The following is a 20786-nucleotide window of genomic DNA, read 5'->3' as shown; positions in this document are numbered from 1 at the left end:
ACTCCAAGTAGGGAAAGGATGGTGGGGTTGAAAAGTAATAAAGGGGAGTATATATATAAAAAAATTAAAAAACATGGGGATTGGAAGTGATGCAGACAATTACATTGATAGAAGATACAATCTGCAAAATTAAGCTGATCCATTCCCCCCGAAAAAAAGGACAAAAATATATATATAATAATAATAATAATAATAATCGTTGTGAAGCAGGCAAGAATAACTAAGCTCTACCAGGTCACGGATTTTAAGAGTCCCGTCCTGTATACTTTGTAAATGAATAATTTGGGCAAAAATTTTGGAAAATGTGCACAGTTATCGATATACACTGAGTTTACCAAACATTAGGAACACCTTCCTTATCAGGGCATAAAATTAACACCCGCCAAATGCGGGTAGTTTAAGTATTGGCGGGTAAGAATGTCTATTTCACCAGCCAAGTTGGCGGGTGGTCAACTAGCAGGGCTCTACAGTGCGAGCATTACAATTGTGAATAAAAATAGTTACAAGTCAAGTATGAGCACATGTGATAGTTGCGATTTATAGTAGAAAATTGCTGCAGTACCAGTTTTCAAAGTATTTCTGCTGCTTTGTTTCATACTGTTAATCGCACAAAGAAATATGAATCCTATATCCCACCTCACGCTGCAACACTGCCTGGCAGGAGAGCTTTGCGCTCTGAGTGAAGTGCTGATACATTCATTTTGGGAGGCATAAAAGTTGGTGTAATTTCTCGAAGGTCTACAAAGTGAGACTTTATCCTTGTGTTTCTTGGCTATTTACATAGTTTTGTTCACAAGCTCGGTTGTTTTTCAATGTTAGTTTGAGTCTGCTGCTTTAACTGATAGAGAAGAGACGCCCTAGTCCAGGGGTTCCCAAACTTTTTTGGCCCACGACCCCATTTTGATTTTTTTTAAACACTTGTGACCACACCATGTGAAAAATGTGATGCAATCAACGACCAAAGTTAAAAAAATAAAAAATTGGACTATGACAGTCAATTTCAAATCTGTCTGACATGTTTTGACAGTATTCCAATCTGAAGAAAGAATGGTTTGAAGTGACTGAAATGCATCAGAAAGGTATTGGGAAGTTAAGAAGATCCCCAGGCAGTCATTTTGTATGATCTCCTGTGTAGAAAAGAACATCACTCTGTTCTAATGAGTCCTGTGCGGTTTGTGGGCATTGTAGAGGGAAACACATACATGTTCCTGAGTCTCATCTTTCAGTGATAATATTTTGTAGCTTAAACAGTTCAAGAGATAGAGCCACATTTGTAGGAAGAAAACAGAAACTGCATCTAGTGGCTACCAGAGGTTACTGACATAACTATGAACCATGTGCGATTTTATTTCAGAGGTTCTCTCGCGACCCCATTTTCAAATCAGGCGAACCCACATAGGGTCGTGAATAGTGCAATTACGGTGACCATATCACCACCACACCAGCGGTCATGAATCATGAAGGCAGTCAAATTCCACGTGAGTGTTTAGTCACAGTAATTAGGCTTCTCCAAGCTCTGATGCTGCTGATGGTCATTAGTAGCCTACCAAACTTGCTAACTGCCTGGTACTCAGCACTCCATTGTCCCTCTAATCACTCTGACATGAATGCAAATGTTATCGAAAGTCTAATCAAACACTTCATGAGAGCCTATGAGCTCATGTTGCACAACATTTCTATAGGCTATGCAATTGCGTGAGAAAAAAGAGTGATGGCCTCACTTTCTATAGGCTAGGCCTACTATATTTATTTCTCTTTTTTTTTATTAAGCACATTGCTTCGATTTACAACAGGAATATAGCCTACCTGGCTGGCTTGAAAATGAACCATGGGAAAAAAGTCCTCCATTCGCTATTTAAGTGTATAGATTACATTTTTTTTTTCTTTTCTTTTTTCGAAACAGGTGCATGATAATGGTCCATTCTAAATCAAAACAAATTTCACACATACAATACCAGTCAAAAGTTTGGACACACCTAGTCATTCAAGGGTTTTTCTTTATTTTTTACTATTTTCTACATTTTGTAGAACAATAGTGAAGACATCAAAACTATGAAATAACACATATGGAATCATGTAGATAAAAAAGTGTTAAACAAAACAAAATATATTTCATATTTGAGATTCATCAAATAGCCACACTTTGCCTTTATGACAGCTTTTCAACAGTCTTGAAGGAGTTCCCACATATGATGAGCACTTGTTGGCTGCTTTTCCTTCACTCTGCCGTCCGACTCATCCCAAACCATCTCAATTGGGTTGAGGTCGAGGGATTGTGGAGGTCAGGTCATCTGATGCAGCACTCCATCACTCTCCTTCTTGGTAAAATAGCGCTTACACAGCCTCGAGGTGTGTTGGGTCATTGTCCTGTTGAAAAACAAATGATATTCCCACTAAGACCAAACCAGATGGGATGGCGTTTTGCTGGAGAATGCTGTGGTAGCCATGCTGGTTAAGTGTGCCTTGAATTCTAAATAATTCACAGACAGTGTCACCAGCAAAGCACCCCCACACCATCATACCTCCTCCTCCATGCTTCAAGGTGGGAACCACACGTGGAGATCATCTGTTCACCTACTTTGCGTCTCACAAAGACACGGCGGTTGGAACCCAAAATCTCAAATTTGGACTCATCAGACCAAAGGACAGATTTCCACCAGTCTAATGTCCATTGCTCGTGTTTCTTGGCCCAAGCAAGTCTCTTCTTTGTATTGGTGTCCTTTAGTAGTGGTTTCTTTGCAGCAATTCGACCATGAAGGCCTGATTCACGCAGTGTCCTCTGAACAGTTGATTTGTGAGATGTGTCTGTTACTTGAACTCTGTGAAGGACTTATTTGTGCTGCTTATCCTCTGCAGCAGAGGTAACTCTGGATCTTCCTTTACTGTGGCGGTCCTCATGAGAGCCAGTTTCATCATACCGCTTGATGGTTTTTGCGACTGCACTTGAAGAAACTTTGAAAGTTCTGGAAATGTTCTGGATTGACTGACCTTCATGTCTTAAAGTAATGATGGACTGTCATTTCTCTTTGCTTATTTGAGCTGGTCTTGCCATAATATGGACCTGGTCTTTTACCAAATAGGGCTATCTTCTGTATACCAACCCTACCTTGTCACAACACAACACAACTGACTGGCTCAAACGCATTAAGAAATAAAGAAATTCCACAAATTAACTTTTATCAAGGCACACCTGTTAATTGAAATGCATTCCACGTGACTACCTCATGAAGCTGGTTGAGAGAATGCCAAGAGTGTGCAAAGCTGTCATCAAGGCAAAGGGTGGCTACTTTGAAGAATCTCAAATAGAAAATATATTTTGATTCCATATGTGTTATTTCATAGTTTTGATGTCTTCACTATTATTATACAATGTAGAAAATAGTAAAAATAAAGAAAAACCCTGGAATGAGTAGGTGTGTCCAAACTTTTGACTGGTACTGTATATTATTTAGCATATGTAAAGAGAAGATTAAATCAAGAAAAGTCTGGTAACAATATTAGCCTATCACTTGTGAATGATGCCCACCATAAGGCAAGAAACAATGCATGCCTTTTTTTGGGCGACATTTTCAAATCATAGTCGCACACCTCATGTAGCGTAGCCCATAGGCCTATATGTTTTGATAAGGTTTGTATCACAACTAAATGGGCCAAATAACTTCTTAAAATTAAGCACATTAATACGCTTTACAACGGGTGTAGAGCCTAACTGGCATACATACGCAGTGCGTGTGTTTTAAGTTTGGTGAAGATAATATTCACCATAGAAATGAACCTTTATAATAAAAGCATTACATGCATAATCGCATTTGCGGTCACTTTTGATAATGGTGTTTTCCCACTAATGGAACATTCACACTTATAGCCTACTGCCATGTGAGCATTGCTGCGCATATAATGTGAAGAAATAGCCTAACAGTTTATCAACATTTTAAGCTAAACGTTCTGATCTGTTGCGTCAGCCTCATTGCATAAAAAAGTTTTTTTGATGCTATCGGTTGTATTTATTTGGGATCTATCGCATCCCACAACTGTCCCAGGCTACGTTTGGAATATTTATTTCTCGAAGAGAATAGGTCCATTTTTGTACAATGGTGGATAGTAGATTGACATAGGCTAGTGCTTTTGCTGTTCGTTAGGCCTACTCATCTTGTTGGCTGACGAAAAGTAAATGTGGACAGTTCTTCCAATATCTTCAATATGCGCCTCAGAATTGGATAAGGACGCGCAATGTGTCTGTCTTCACTTGTAGCCTGTGAGAAAGACCCGATTACGTGACGGAGAGCCATGTGAGTGAGAGGTGCTTTGGAGCACGCAGCACGCAGGGAGAAGGGAATTATAATTATTATATTCAGCCCAAGGGCACAATGGCCACTGGCCGCAAAAGGCATGGATTGTATTAGGGGGCATTACAGCCACAGAAAGGGAATGCTACCGGGAAATTCGAGGCATTATCAAGTGCTTGTCAAATTGTGAATGAGAGACTGATGAAGTGTGTACAGCCTGCACAAAAAACAAAGCAGAGCTCATGCCACATCATGCAGCCTTAGAATGTATTAAAAGTCTAAACATATAGCCCAACGTTTGTATCACAACTAAAGTTACATAAATAACTCCAAATTAAGCATATAGGAGTACCTGTTTCTTTGTTAACTGCTCAACACAGAATAGCCACATGCGCTTTCTATTTTATTGAGGGTTGTTCAATTGTATTCTTCATACTATAAAATAATGCCACGGAATTCTAAGCAAATCTTGTCTGCTAAATGAACAAGTGTAGCCCACAGCCATATGGCATAGCCAGATCAGGACCTAACATAAGAACAAATCAGAGTATCAAATCAAATCAAATTCTATTGGTCACATGCGCCGAATACAACAGGTGCAGACATTACAGTGAAATGCTTACTTACAGCCCTTAACCAACAGTGCATTTATTCTTTATAAAAAAGTAAAATAAAACAACAAAAAAGTGTTGAGAAAAAAAGAGCAGAAGTAAAATAAAATAACAGTAGGGAGGCTATATATACAGGGGGGTACCGGTGCAGAGTCAATGTGCGGGGGCACCGGCTAGTTGAGGTAGTTTAAGTAATATGAAGTAATATGTACATGCTATTCTGTTCTTCTGAAATAGACTATATTTTCTTCATATCACGTTTCTTTAAACCTGTCTAAAATGGTGTAGGCTATATTACATGGATTTATTAGACTTTTTTAAATGTAGATGTTCCAAAAGGTCTGCATCAGTGGATTGTAGGCTATACCTTTTTTTAATGTAATTATACTAGGGCTGACCCCAATTAGTCGACTGGTTGATTGTTTGGTCGATAGGCTAATGGTCGACCAACATTACTTTTTTGTCGCGCAGTAGCAAATACTATATATATATATATTTTAGTTTTTTTTGTTTTTATGGCACATGAGACACCCGTCTTATTCGCGCCCATCTCAGTGAACTAATCCATTGCGGAGGCCGAGACTAATCCATTGTGGAGGCCGCAGGGATGGCACAGTCCAAGAAGAAGGGGAGTGTGGCTAAGACGCACAATGCATGTCTCTCTCCCGCCAATTTGTGCACATTCATTGTTTCATAACAGCATTGTGTGACTCGTTTGTATAGTGTCTATCAATTCCCCATTACATATACTGTATCTTCGGGCCAGTCTTGCAAGCACCGGGTAGCCTACTCTTCGTTTTTGCCTCATAATATGAAATTACAATAGGCTACCGGTTAGCCTTTATCGATTACCCTTTTCAGACATAATGGAATGTGGCCCCTTGAAAGCGCCTCGGCTACGGCATGTCTGTTTATCTGTCTGTTAGGGTAGTTGTTGGTAGGCTACACTACGGATTTTTAAATGCTGACACGAAACGTTCTCTGGAGATATGTCCATAAAGGAATGAGGCTTCTGAAGCAGGACTAACGTCCATCACTAGGCGACTGGAACTGTCAATCAAATAATCTTGAGGTGCTGCGCGCAGGCAGCACAGACCAATCTCTCCTAAAAAAGTACTTGAAAGTGAGTTAAATACTGTGACTTACCAAGACATTTAGCAGAAATAAAACATCTAGCTACCATACCATAAAAAACGGCATAAAAAACAACAGCAGCAAATCAATCCGCAGTGTTTGTTGTTAGGGAAAAGATCAAATCACATTTTATTTGTCATATACACGTGTTTAGCAGATGTTATAGCGGGTGTAGCGAAATGCTTGTGCTTCTAGCTCCGACAGTGCAGTAATATCTAACAATTTCACAACATATACACAATACACACAAAACTAGTAAGGAATGGGATTTAAGAATATATACATGGACAAGCAATGACAGAGCGGCATGGACTAAGATACAGTAGAATATTATAGAATAGAATGCAGTATATATATATACCAGGCTGTATCACCGCCTGGTATGGCAACTGCACCGCACACAACCGCAGGGCTCTCCAGAGGGTGGTGCAGTCTGCCGAACGCATTACTGGGGGCAAACTCCCCGCCCTCCAAGACACATACAACACCCAATGTCACAGGAAGGCCAAAAACATCATCAAGGACATCAACCACCTGAGCCACTGCCTGTTCACCCCGCTATCATCCCGAAGGCGAGGTCAGTACAGGTGCATCAAAGCTGGGACCGAGAGAATGAAAAACAGCTTCTATCTCAAGGCCATCAGACTGTTAAATAGCCATCACTAGCACATTAGAGGCTGCTGCTGTCTATTGAAATCACTGGCCACTTTAAGAAATGGAACACTAGTCACTTTAATAATGTTTACATATCTTGCACTACTCATCTCATATATATATATATATATATATATGAGCTTTGATGCACCTGTACTGACCTCGCCTTCGGGATGATAGTGGGGTGAACAGGCAGTGGCTCAGGTGGTTGATGTCCTTGATGATGTTTTTGGCCTTCCTGTGACATTGGGTGTTGTATGTGTCTTGGAGGGCGGGGAGTTTGCCCCCAGTAATGCGTTCGGCAGACCGCACCACCCTCTGGAGAGCCCTGCGGTTGTGTGCGGTGCAGTTGCCATACCAGGCGGTGATACAGCCCGACAGGATGCACAATTATAAGGGTTTTAGGTGCTAAGCCGAATTTCTTCAGCCTCCTGAGGTTGAAGAGGCTCTGTTGCGCCTTCTTCACCACACTGTCTGCGTGGGTGGACATTTTCAGTTTGTCGGTGATGTGTACGCCAAGGAACTTGAAGCTTTCTACCTTCTCCACTGCGGTCCCGTCGATGTGGATAGGGGGGTGCACCCTCTGCTGTTTCCTGAAGTCCACGATCATCTCTTTGTTTTGTTGATGTTGAGTGAGAGGTTATTTTCCTGGCACCACACTCCCAGAGCCCTCACCTCCTCCCTGTAGGCGGTCTCGACATTGTTGGTAATCAAGCCTACTACTGTTGTGTCATCTGCAAACTTGATGATTGAGTTGGAGGCGTGCTTGGCCACGCAGTCATGGGTGAACAGGGAGTATAGGAGGGGGCTGAGCACGCACCCTTGTGGGGCCCCAGTGTTGAGGATCAGCAAAGTTGAGATGTTGTTTCCTAACTTCAACACCTGGGGGCGGCCCGTCAGGAAGTCCAGGATCCAGTTGCACAGGGCGGGGTTCAGACCCAGGGCCTCGAGCTTAATGATGAGCTTGGAGGGTACTATGGTGTTGAATGCTGAGCTATAGTCAATGAACAGCATTCTTACATAGGTATTCCTCTTGTCCAGATGGGATAGGGCAGTGTGATGGCGGTTGCATCGTCTGTGGATCTATTGGGGCGGTAAGCAAATTGAAGTGGGTCGAGGGTGACAAGTAAGGTAGAGGTGATATGATCCTTGACTAGTCTCTCAAAGCACTTCATGATGACAGAGGTGAGTGCTACAGGGCGATAGCCATTTAGTTCAGTTACCTTTGCTTTCTTGGGTACAGGAACAATGGTGGCCATCTTAAAGCATGTGGGTACAGCAGACTGGCAAAGGGAGAGATTGAATATCTCACTATCAAATGCCGACCGTATTATCTCCCAAGAAAATGTTATTCGTTTATAGTCACGGCCGTGTATATACAGAATATTTTATGCTGGAGCAGAATTCTACTGTCACTTTTTTTAATTGTCTGAACAGTTACCAATTGTCGCTATCAACAGTTGAAGTCGGAAGTTTACATACACCTTACCCAAATACATTTAAACTCAATTTTTCACAATTCCTGACATTTAATCCTAGTAAGAATTCCCTGTCTTAGGTCAGTTAGGATCACCACTTTATTTTAAGAATGTGAAATGTCAGAATAATAGTAGAGAGAATTATTTATTTCAGCTTTTATTTATTTCATCACATTCCCAGTGGGTCAGAAGTTTACACACACTCAATTAGTATTTGGTAGCATTGCCTTCAAATTGTTTAACTTGGGTCAAACGTTTCGGGTAGCCTTCCACAAGCTTCCCACAATAAGTTAGGTGAATTTTGGCCCACTCCTCCTGACAGAGCTGGTGTAACTGAGTCAGGTTTGTAGGCCTCTGTGCTCGCACACGCTTTTTCAGTTCTGCCCACAAATGTTCTATAGGATTGAGGTCAGGGCTTTGTGATGGCCACTCCAATACCTTGACTTTGTTGTCCTTAAGCCATTTTTCCACAACTTTGGAAGTAAGCTTGGGGTCATTGTCCATTTGTAAGACCCATTTGCGACCAAGCTTTAACTTCCTGACTGATGTCTTGAGATGTTGCTTCAATATATCCACATAATTTTCCTTCCTCGTGATGCCATCTATTTTGTGAAGTGCACCAGTCCCTCCTGCAGCAAAGCACCCCCGTGCTTCACGGTTGGGATGGTGTTCTTCGGCTTGCAAGAGCCCCGTTTTTCCTCCAAACATAACAATGGTCATTATGGCCAAACAGTTCTATTTTTGCTTCATCAGACCAGAGGACATTTCTCCAAAAAGTATGATCTTTGTCCCCATGTGCAGTTGCAAACCATAGTCTGGCTTTTTTATAGCGGTTTTGGAGCAGTGGCTTCTTCCTTGCTGAGCGGCCAATCAGGTTGTCGATATAGGACTTGTTTTACTGTGTCTATACATACTTTTGTACTTGTTTCCTCCAGCATCTCCACAAGGTACTTTGCTGTTGTTCTGGGATTTACTTGCACTTTTCGCACCAAAGTACATTCTTCTCTAGGAGACAGAACGCGTCTCCTTCCTGAGCGGTATGGCGGCTGCGTGGTCCCATGGTGTTTATACTTGCGTACTAATGTTTGTACAGATGAACGTGGTACCTTCAGGCGTTTGGAAATTGCTCCCAAGGATGAACCAGACTTGTGGAGGTCTACAATTTTTTGGCTGATTTCTTTTGATTTTCCCATGTTGTCAAGCAAAGAGGCACTGAGTTTGAAGGTAGCCCTTGAAATACATCCAAAGGTACACCTCCAATTGACTCAAATGATGTCAATTAGCCTATCAGAAGCTTCTAAAGCCATGGAGGAATTTTCCAAGTTGTTTAAAGGCACAGTCAACTTAGTGTTTGTAAACTTCTGACCCACTGGAATTGTGATACACTGAATTATAAGTGAAATAATCTGTCTGTAAACAATTGTTGGAAAAATTACTTGCGTCATGCACAAAGTAGATATCCTAACCTACTTGCCAAAACTATAGTTTGTGGAGTGGTTGAAAAACGATTTTTAATGCCTCCAACCTAAGTGTATGTAAACTTCCGACTTCAACTGTACATGTTACTGTAGCTGCTTTCTATGTCTGTAAAGGGTTGCGGTAGATATAACTTCATTGCCGGCCCTAGCGGTCATACATACTTAATAGGACCATTATTTTGCATTGTAAATTGACATGGAATTTTCTGATTTTTTCTTAACCTTTTAACAGAAAACCAAAAAGAAAAAAAATGATTTCGACTGACTGACAAACGCTGCCTGTCTGTCTGTCTCATCCAGACACATTCATTACTATGGGACAGCTGGAGATCGAATTTGAATATTGAAACAATGTTGCAAATGTCGGAGAGATGACAGCAATGTTTATACAAATCTCTGCTGTTGAAAACTAAATGTTAGTCTAAAAGAAATGTGAGATAATGTCTAGATGCTTTTTATAGTGGAAATCAAGATTATAAATTGCTTGTATGCGCTGATGAGACAGTGGATTGCGCTGTTAGATGGAACAGAGTAAATAGGCATTTTAACGTCATAAATTTAGCTGGTGGTAACTTGTGGAATAGACACCGGATGGAATGCGGTTTTAACCAATCAGCATTCAGGATTAGACCCACCCGTTGTATAATTCAGTGAAACATAACAAGCGATACAATGTAGCAATAGTAGCTGGCAACGTTGTCATAATTGTGTGGGAAGGCTAGACTTGCAACATTGTATCAATACGCATGTTTATAACACTTTCCGATACATTACACTCATTCCATCCACAGAATGTTTGGCCTGATGTGAAACTGGGTACCTAATCAAGACCAACCATGTCTGTCTCCAATGTTTACATGCTCTTCCATCCATAGTCGTGGGCTAGACAGCAGGACGTAGGCTATTGAAATAACAGAGACGTCACGTGTGTATATCCATACCTGTGTTCTCTGCATACAGTAGTGTGTGACATACTCTCATTGATTAGTAAATATTACTATTTTGCAATAAATACGCGGTGGTAAGGTAAACAAGTCATTCTGTCTGTCGCAACAAGTCCGGGCCTTGCACTGCCTATCTCGCCCTCTAGTCTTGCGAACAATGTAGCCTATTTGCATTTGGGAAGCAAGGAAAGGCAACAAATAAATGACTCTTACTTGATACGGGACCCCATCTTTAATTCTCACAGTGTCCAAGTCTAGTGTCGTTAATATGCGGCGTTCACCCGTTTCTCGAGGGCTATTTTTCTTATAGCCTGTCAGATAGTCCTGGGTATCGCCATGGTTTCCACGCGCTGATCACGCTACCAGCGTAGATTGAACCGTGGGACTTGTAGTTCCGTAAGAGCAAAACATGTAAGCCTCAACAACACCGCTCTGCCTCATTATCAACTACATGTACCACAAACTAATCTTCGGCTACGTTTGAGTCGCATGATGCGGACGAGAGGAACGTTTTAATTGGATCTGTGCTATCCGGGATCCTTTGGACGTCCCTACCCCCCATTGAAGTTTAAATGTAAAATGGTTAAGGTTAGGGTTAGCCTAAGGGTAGGGTTTAAGATTAGGGTTAGGGACGTCCCAAGAAATCCGAATAGCACTGACCGTTTTAATTGCCACAGTATAATTAAACGGTGATCCAATTAACTAAAAAGCACTATCCAATTTTGTTCTGTTCACACATTCTGTCTTTCTCAGTATGATGAACTCGAAATTCACGAAATGCTCTGTCCATTAACTCATGGGACAAAATGTGATGGTTGGTTCATAACATAAACCAGGTTTCCATCCAACCTTTTTGTACGATTAAAGTCACACGTTAAAAAAAAATTAACTACAGCTGTGATGGAAACAGGAAGTTTTGGTAGCCTGCCATTTTATAAATGCTGACAGATAATTTGTTTGTTCCACATGGTGGGATCTTTTTGTGTCTTAAAATTAATTATGCTAGAAATGTACTAGCCTATTTTAGTATTTTATTGGGATCCCCATTTGCTACTCCTCCTGGGGTCCAAACAGGAAACAAAACACAACAAATAAAATACAGAATATACATAACACTACATAATACAATACAGAATACAATGCAAAATACAATACAAAATATATAAAAAATGTCTCTCTTCACAGTCCCTATCATGCCTTAAGGTGTTATTTTATCAGATTTTTGAAATCTGGTTTTATTGCTAGCTTGAGTACCTGGGGTGGCAGAGAGTTCCATGTAGTCATGGATATATTTAATACTGTGCGTTTCCCAGCCTCTGTTTTGGACCTGGGGACTATGAATAGACCTCTGGCTGCATGCCTTGTGTTGTACCGATGAGTCTCCGAACTGTGTGCCACTGCTTGAACAGACAGTTCGGTACCTTTAACCCATCAACACCTAGCACAATGACCAATAATGATGCAGTCAATCTCCTCTCCTCAACCTTGAGCCAGGAGAGATTGACATGCATACCACTGACATTCGCTCTCCGTGTACATCTAAGTGCAAAACGTGCTGTTCTGTTCTGGACCAACTGCAATTTTCCAATGTCCTTCTTTGCCGCACATGACCACACACAACTGGGCAGTAATCCAGGTGTGACAAAACTAGGGCCTGTAGGACCTGCCTGGTTGATTAACATGTCAAGAAAGCAGAGCAAAGCCTTATCATGCACAGACATATTCCCATTTTAGCAACCATTGAGTCTATGTGTTTTGACCATGACAGCTTGCTATTTAGGGTTACACCCAGCAGTTTAGTCTCTTCAACTTGCTCAATCACCACATTATTCAGTAATATATCTCTAGATGAGGTTTAAAGTTGAGTGAGTGATTTGTCCCAAAAAACGATGCTTTTAGTTTTTGAGATATATAGATACAGCCTATTGCTAGTTACCCATTCTAAAACTGACTGGAGCTCTATGTTAAGGGTGTCAGTTATTTATTTTACTGTTGTAGCTGACGTGTATACTGTACTTACGTATATACTGTACGGTTGCGTCGTCAGCATACATAGATACATGCACAATGGTGGTGGAAACGCCTTTATGTGCACATTTTGCATATTGATAAACTACAATGACCATCATATCGAAGTAAACTTGGAGTCACACGATGACGTGGTGTGTGGTCCTCCCACTATGACTCAGAAAAAATGGTAATTTGGGGTTCTATATAGAACCTTTTGGTTCTTTGGACGAGATTAAAATGTACTTGCTGATTTAGATATGTTGTCTCACCCACCTAGCTGTCAGGGTGGGAAATGTACTTTGTGGTCCACCAGCCACTGTGGCAAGTAGATAAATTGGCCCAGCGTCGTCCAGGTTTGGCCGGTGTAGGCCGTCATTGTAAATAAGAATTTGTTCTTAACTGACTTGCCTAGTTAAATAAAGGTTAAATAAAAAAATATAAATAAATAAACTAATACATTTTTGCCATAACTACACCAAAAAAACAGATAAGCGTGCTTTCTAATGTATTACTACACTGAACAAAAATATAAACACAATTTTTTTACTGAGTTACAGTTCATATAAGGAAATCAGTCAATTGAAATAAATTAATTAGGCCCTAATCTATGGATTGCACATGACTGGGAATACAGATATGCATCTGTTGGTCACAAATACCTTAAAAAAGGTAGGGTCGTGGAACCAGTCAGTATCTGGTGTGACCACCATTTGCCTCATGCAGCAAAACACATCTCCTTCACATAGAGTTGATCAGGCTGTTGATTGTGGCCTGTGGAATGTTGTCCCACTCCTCTTCAATGGCTGTGTGAAGTTGCTGGATATTGGCGGGAATTGGAACATGCTGTCGTACACGTCGATCCAGAGCATCCCAAACATGCTCAATAGGTGACATGTCTGATGAGTATGCAGGCCATGGAAGAACTAGGACATATTCAGCTTCCAGGAATTGTGTACAGATCTTGCAACATGGGGCTGTGCATTATCATGCTGAAACATGAGGTGATGGCGGCAGATGAATGGCATGCCAATGGGCCTCAGGATCTCGTCACGGTATCTCTGTGCATTCAAATTGCCATCGATAAAATGCAATTGTGTTCGCCACCATGGGGCACTCTGTTCACAACATTGACATCAGCAAACCGCTCGCCCACACGACGCAATCCACAATGTCACCAATTTGTAAGTCGCTCTGGATAAGAGCGTCTGCTAAATGACTTCAATATAAATGTTAAATGTCTGCCATCTGCCCGGTACAGTTGAAACCGGGATTCATCCCAGCGTGCCAGTGGCCATCGAAGGTGAGCATTTGCCCACTGAAGACGGTTACGACGCTGAACTGCAGTCAGGTCAAGACCCTGGTGAGGATAACGAGCACGCAGATGAGCTTTTCTGAGAAGGTTTTTGACAGTTTGTGCAGAAATCATTCAGTTGTGCCAACCCACAGTTTCATTTTGAGAGAAATAAGCTTTTTGTTGCGTATGAAAAATGTCTGGGATATTTTATTTCAGCTCATGAAACATGGGACCAACACTTTACATGTTGCTTTTATATTGTTGTTCAGTGTATACACCCAGTGAAGGCAAAGAACCTTGAGGGTTCTATCCTTACCCCAGAGTGTAAAATAAAACCGCTAACAAACACTCACCCATGTTTTGCATTGACATATACACTGCTCAAAAAAATAAAGGGAACACTTAAACAACACAATGTAACTCCAAGTCAATCACACTTCTGTGAAATCAAACTGTCCACTTAGGAAGCAACACTGATTGACAATACATTTCACATGCTGTTGTGCAAATGTAATAGACAACAGGTGGAAATTATAGGCAATTAGCAAGACACCCCCAATAAAGGACGGGTTTTGCAGGTGGTGACCACAGACCACTTCTCAGTTCCTATGCTTCTTGGCTGATGTTTTGGTCACTTTTGAATGCTGGCGGTGCTTTCACTCTAGTGGTAGCATGAGATGGCGTCTACAACCCACACAAGTGGCTCAGGTAGTGCAGCTCATCCAGGATGGCACATCAATGCGAGCTGTGGCAAGAAGCTTTGCTGTGTCTGTCAGCGTAGTGTCCAGAGCATGGAGGTGCTACCAGGAGACAGGCCATAGGAGGGCAACAACCCAGCAGCAGGACTGCTACCTCCGCCTTTGTGCAAGGAGGAGCAGGAGGAGCACTGCCAGAGCCCTGCAAAATGACATCCAGCAGGCCACAAATGTGCATGTGTCTGCTCAAACGGTCAGAAACAGACTCCATGAGGGTGGTATGAGGGCCCGACGTCCACAGGTGGGGGTTGTGCTTACAGCCCAACACCGTGCAGGACGTTTGGCATTTGCCAGAGAACACCAAGATTGGCAAATTCGCCACTGGCGCCCTGTGCTCTTCACAGATGAAAGCAGGTTCACACTGAGCACATGTGACAGACGTGACAGAGTCTGGAGACGCCGTGGAGAACGTTCTGCTGCCTGCAACATCCTCCAGCATGACCGGTTTGGCGGTGGGTCAGTCATGGTGTGGGGTGGCATTTCTTTGGGGGGCCGCACAGCCCTCCATGTGCTCGGCAGAGGTAGCCTGACTGCCATTAGGTACCGAGATGAGATCCTCAGACCCCTTGTGAGACCATATGCTGGTGCGGTCGGCCCTGGGTTCCTCCTAATGCAAGACAATGCTAGACCTCATGTGGCTGGAGTGTGTCAGCAGTTCCTGCAAGAGGAAGGCATTGATGCTATGGACTGGCCCGCCCGTTCCCCAGACCTGAATCCAATTGAGCACATCTGGGACATCATGTCTCGCTCCATCCACCAACGCCACGTTGCACCAAGGACTGTCCAGGAGTTGGCGGATGCTTTAGTCCAGGTCTGGGAGGAGATCCCTCAGGAGACCATCCGCCACCTCATCAGGACCATGCCCAGGCGTTGTAGGGAGGTCATACAGGCACGTGGAGGCCACACACACTACTGAGCCTCATTTTGACTTGTTTTAAGGACATTACATCAAAGTTGGATCAGCCTGTAGTGTGGTTTTCCACTTTAATTTTGAGGGTGACTCCAAATCCAGACCTCCATGGGTTGATAAATTTGATTTCCATTGATAATTTTTGTGTGATTTTGTTGTCAGCACATTCAACTATGTAAAGAAAAAAAGTATTTAATAAGATTATTTCATTCATTCAGATCTAGGATGGGTTATTTCAGTGTTCCCTTAATTTTTTTGAGCAGTGTATATTTGGCTATATCCATATTAATGATGCTGCTGCATGATTTCGACTGGTCAGAAAAATGGCTAACTTAGGTCCGACACGTTAGATCTCTATGGCAGGGGGAAGATCACATTCATAATTTGCAACATTGTTGCCAAGGTCTGAGTGGCAAACAGAAAGGGTTATACTAACCTATGCTGTTGCAAACTAAATGCTTGCTAGAAGCAAGAGGAAACAATGTTTAATAAAAGCATACACTCTTTTATAAGAAAGGGGTTTTATATAGAACCTTTTGTGCAATTAAACATTTAACTGCCATTCCAATTCAAAAACCAACTTCCATTCCAGCATGAGGATGCAAGAGGACAGTTGTTGTACCAACTTGCAAGTAGCCTAACCTACCAAAAAGCACATTATTTTTCAATGTATTAAGGTAAGCAAAGTTGATTATTTAATTCAAATATATGAAGCCAAAGTCATATGATAAACTATAGGCTAGATAAATAAAGTTGAAACGTTAATAGATTTTTAGCACGTTTGTAAGCTAGCTAGCTCTGCTAACGTTAGCTAAACAGAAAAAGCTAGCTAGGCTACTTTAATTTGCCACTTTACAAGCTAGCCAGTTAACTCTTTCAAATAAACATGTTTAATTATGGGATATGCCAAATAGAGCTACAGACCCAGCCTGACATTGGCAATTAGCTAATTGTTACTGTTATTTCAGTATTTCAGTGTGGAGTGAATTGAGGGGACTATGTTTCATGAAGCCATTAGAAGACTTGCTGACTGAGTGGAGGTACACTACATGACCAAAGGTATGTGGACACCTGAACATCTCATTCCAAAATCATGGGCATTAATATGGAGTTGGTCACCCCTTCGCTGCTATAACAGCCTACACTCTTCTGGGAAGGCTTTCCACTAGATGTTGGAACATTGCAGCGGGGACTTGCTTCCATTCAGCCACAAGCATTAGTGAGGTCGGGCACTGATGATGGGCGATTAGGCCTGGCTCGCAGTCCGCGTTCCAATTCATCCCAAAGGTGTTCGATGGGGTTGAGGTCAAGGCTCTGTGCAGGCCAGTCAAGTTCTTCCACACCGATCTCGACAAACCATTTCTGAATGGACCTTGCTTTGTGCACAGGGGCATTGTCATGCTGAAACAGGAAAGGGTCTTATTTGGTTGAGACATTGATCACCTATATTCACACACTCAAAAAGACAAAAAAAGTTAGTTGAATTTCCAATGTGTTATCACTATGCTTTCAACCATCTAAACGCACAACCAAATTCACCCACATTTCTATCACAGATTTTTCAACCAAAGCACACCAAAGTTGAAATGGGAATACAATGTCAGATATTTTGTTTATTTATACAACAGATTAATGTGTTATCAATAACCAGGTTTCCATCCAACCTTTTTATGGGAGTAAAGTACGTCAGATAACAAAATGTCATGACAGGCCTGTTGGAAACAGCAAATTCTGTTAACTTTCCAAATGTCACCAAACAAAATATGCTAGACAAGGTGGGATCTATTTGTGTCAGTAAAATGTATTATGCAAGAAATGGCAATGATATGTTGTGTGGTCCTCACACTATGACTTGAGAAAGAATGCAGTTTATTAGGCTACAAATGAAATATTATGATGAACTTCACAAGGTGGTGAAAGTGCATGCCGTGATTGATGCTCCTTTCCAATAAATACTGAGTGTCTAATTCTGGAGACATGATGATTGATGCTTTGCTGCCTTTTGACAAATAAAAATAATCTAGCTCACTCGATTCTTCTTCTTCTTCTATGATATCATGGCGGTCTGCAAACAAACGTTTAAGTGCATGCCGCCACCTACTGTGCTGAAATGTACGATCAATCATAATCTGCCCAATTCTATACTAACATGAAAATAAAAATTAAAAAAACAAATAAATCCCTACTAACTCCTAAATCCCTACCCCCCCCCCCCCCCCCCCCCAACCATTACAACAGTAACATCTGTTAACCTCAATATCTATTTTGCTGTCTCCACAATAACCTTCAACCTGGCATTTCTGCTTTCCACAAATCTAGTCATATTGATAACCTTACCAATAAAAGCTATAAAGTCAACTTTACTAATTATCAAAGTGTCCTTTGACACCGCACATTCATGACCGCAAGATTTCTGAACAGGCCTCGAAACAATGCCAGGACCAGCAGAAACACCAGCACCAACATTAGGTCCACTTAGTACAGGAGCAGCCATGGAAGCTCCATCATTCCACACTGTAGTTCCACCAATCTGTCTTACAGCCTCTGCATACGATACATCATGAATAATTATATATCTCTGAGCCTCTCTGAACCTGGCATCCACCAAATGCTGCACTATGCCCCCCCCTCCACAATTACAACACTTAACCTTCACATTGCTCCTACATTCACCGTAATCATGTTCCCCTCCACACTTGACACATATTTTCCTTGCTTTACATTGAACAGCTACATGTCCCATTCTTTGGCATCTAAAACACTGCAACGGGGATGGGACAAATTCTCTGACATTGAAACTAAGATATCCTATCTGTACTTTTCCAGGCAAAACCTTCTCAAACATCAGCAGCACTGATAAGCTTTCACTTCTATGACCCTCTTTCCTACTGATCAACCTTTTGGCCTCAATCACTCTTCCTCCCTTCACATTTGCTTTAATATCATCTTTCAACATACAGTGCATTCGGAAAGTATTCAGACCCCTTCCCTTTTTCCACATTTTGTTATGTTACAGCCTTAATCTAAAATGGATTAAATAAAAACATGTCCTCATCAATACCATAATCACAAAGCAAAAACAGGTTTGTAGAAATCTTTGCAAATGTATTAAAAATAAAAAACAGATACCTTATTTACATAAGTATTCAGGCCCTTTGCTATGAGACTCGAAATTGAGCTCAGGTGCATACTGTTTCCATATATCATCCTTGAGATGTTTCTACAACTTGATTGGAGTCCACCTGTGGTAAATTCTATTGATTTGACATTTTTTTACATTTTAGTCATTTAGCAGACGCTCTTATCCAGAGCAACTTACAGTTAGTGAGTGCATACATTTTTCATGCTGGCCCCCCGTGGGAATCGAACCCACCACCCTGGAGTTGCAAGCGCCATGCTCTACCAACTGAGCTACATGATTTAGAAAGGCACACACCTGTCTATATAAAGGTCCCACAGTTGACAGTGCATGTCAGAGCAAAAACCAAGCCATGAGGTCGAAGGAATTGTCCGTAGAGCTCCGAGATAGGACTGTGTCGAGACACAGATCTGGGGAAGGATATCAAAAAATGTCTGCAGCATTGGTCTACAAGAACACAGTGGCCTCCATCATTCTTAAATGGAAGAAGTTTGGAACCACCAAGACTCTTCCTAGAGCTGTCCACCCGTCCAAACTGAGAAGGGCCTTAGTCAGGGAGGTGACCAAGAATCCGAAGATTACTCTGACAGAGCTCCAGAGTTCCTCTGTGGAGATGGAAGAACCTTCCAGAAGGACAACCATCCTAAAGGACTCTCAGACCATGAGGAACAATATTGGCAGGACAGGTATATTTAACCGCAAAAGTTATTTTTATGCGCACTACGTCATCACGCACAGCCTTTTATCCGCAACAGGTCAATTTGATTAAGACATATCTGGTGGGATAATGCGCATATTGTTTTTATGCGGATTTTAGAATATTTTCGCGTGGAAATCTGTCTCCAATTGGATGGAAACCTAGTTTCTGTGATTCATCTAATAGCAGAACCAAATGACCTGGATTGCAGTTGAGATCAGGCCTACATTAAAAGTACATGGTGCAAGTGATCAATGCTGTTCGAGATTCTGCACAGACTATTACAGCAATTGTATATGTATTTATTAGGGAGATTACATTAAAAATACATAGTGCAAGTGATCAATGCTGTTCACTGATATTTATATTGTGAAGATCTCCACAGACCTGCAACCTTTGCATGCACGCCTTCCATGATTACATAATAAGACTTTTACAGTTGCAGTAACCTCAAAATGTGGCCATGGATGAGTTACTCATTTTAAAGTTGAATAAAAACTGTTACATTAGTTTGTAAGATAACCTTAATGTCACGCTCTGGTTCCGGGACTTGGTATTTTAGCCAGAGTGTGTTAAGTATTGTTGTGTTTGGGTTGGTTGGGTGGTTATTGGTTGTTTCTGTGTTTGGTTGAGTGACTCCCAATCAGTGGTAACGAGTGTCAGCTGTCGGCTCGTTATCTCTGATTGGGAGCCATATTTAAACTGTCATTGTTCACCTTGGGGTTGTGGGTTTTTGTTCATTGTTCAGTAGTTGTCACTGAGGACTTCACGATCGTGGTTTGTTTTGTATTCTCGTGTTGAATTATTAAAGTCAAGATGTTCACTCCCAACGCTGCGCTTTGGTCATACTTCTTAGGCGATCGTGACAGAAAAACCCACCACAACGAGACCAAGCAGCGTGTCCAGGAGCCAACGCCAGAAGCAACTCTAGCGGATATCCACTTCGACTGGGTCAAGCCGCGTGAGGAGGAGAGAGGTTGGACTTGGGAGCAGAGGATGGAGAGTCTGGAGAGTCTGGCGAGGAAGATAAATGACTGGTCCACGGGGAGGAGAGACCCCCAGAAAATTTTTAGGGGGGGGCTCACGACGTCGGGCAGAAGGTGTACGGCCCGGAGGAGTGCAAGAGGTTGGCAGATATGGCCGCCAGTTTAAGGGGGCCACTGGTTACGAAGGGGAAGGAAAGTGTGGAGGCACGGCGAGAGGTACTGGGGTGTGTTACCAGTCCGGTCCGGCCCATTCCTGATCCCCGTGTAGGGCCAGGGGTGTGTGTCCCCAGTGCGGTTCTGTCTGTTCCTGTTCCTCGCATTGAACCTACGGTGCGCGTCGCCAGCCCAGCCCGGCCTGTCCCTGCTCAACGCACCAAGCCTACGGGGTGCGTCGCCAGCCCAGCCCGGCC

The 20786-nt window shown here is 42.2% G+C and overlaps 1 protein-coding gene across 1 annotated transcript in view; it reads right to left on the bottom strand.

Moving 5' to 3' along the window:
* LOC311100292 (DENN domain-containing protein 1A-like) overlaps positions 1-10950 on the bottom strand; it is a 243674-nt gene extending 232724 nt beyond the window's left edge. Inside the window, exon 1 of the mRNA XM_084141154.1 lies at positions 10799-10950. Coding sequence (XP_083997280.1) covers positions 10799-10815 — 17 coding nt within the window. The 5' untranslated portion in view covers positions 10816-10950. The remainder of the gene's footprint in view (positions 1-10798) is intronic.
* Between the last annotated feature and the right edge of the window lie 9836 nt (positions 10951-20786).

Source organism: Coregonus lavaretus (genome assembly GCF_964263955.1).
Source record: "Coregonus lavaretus genome assembly, chromosome: 24".
NCBI lineage: Eukaryota > Metazoa > Chordata > Actinopteri > Salmoniformes > Salmonidae > Coregonus > Coregonus lavaretus.
This window is presented reverse-complemented; position numbering and strand designations above follow the sequence as displayed.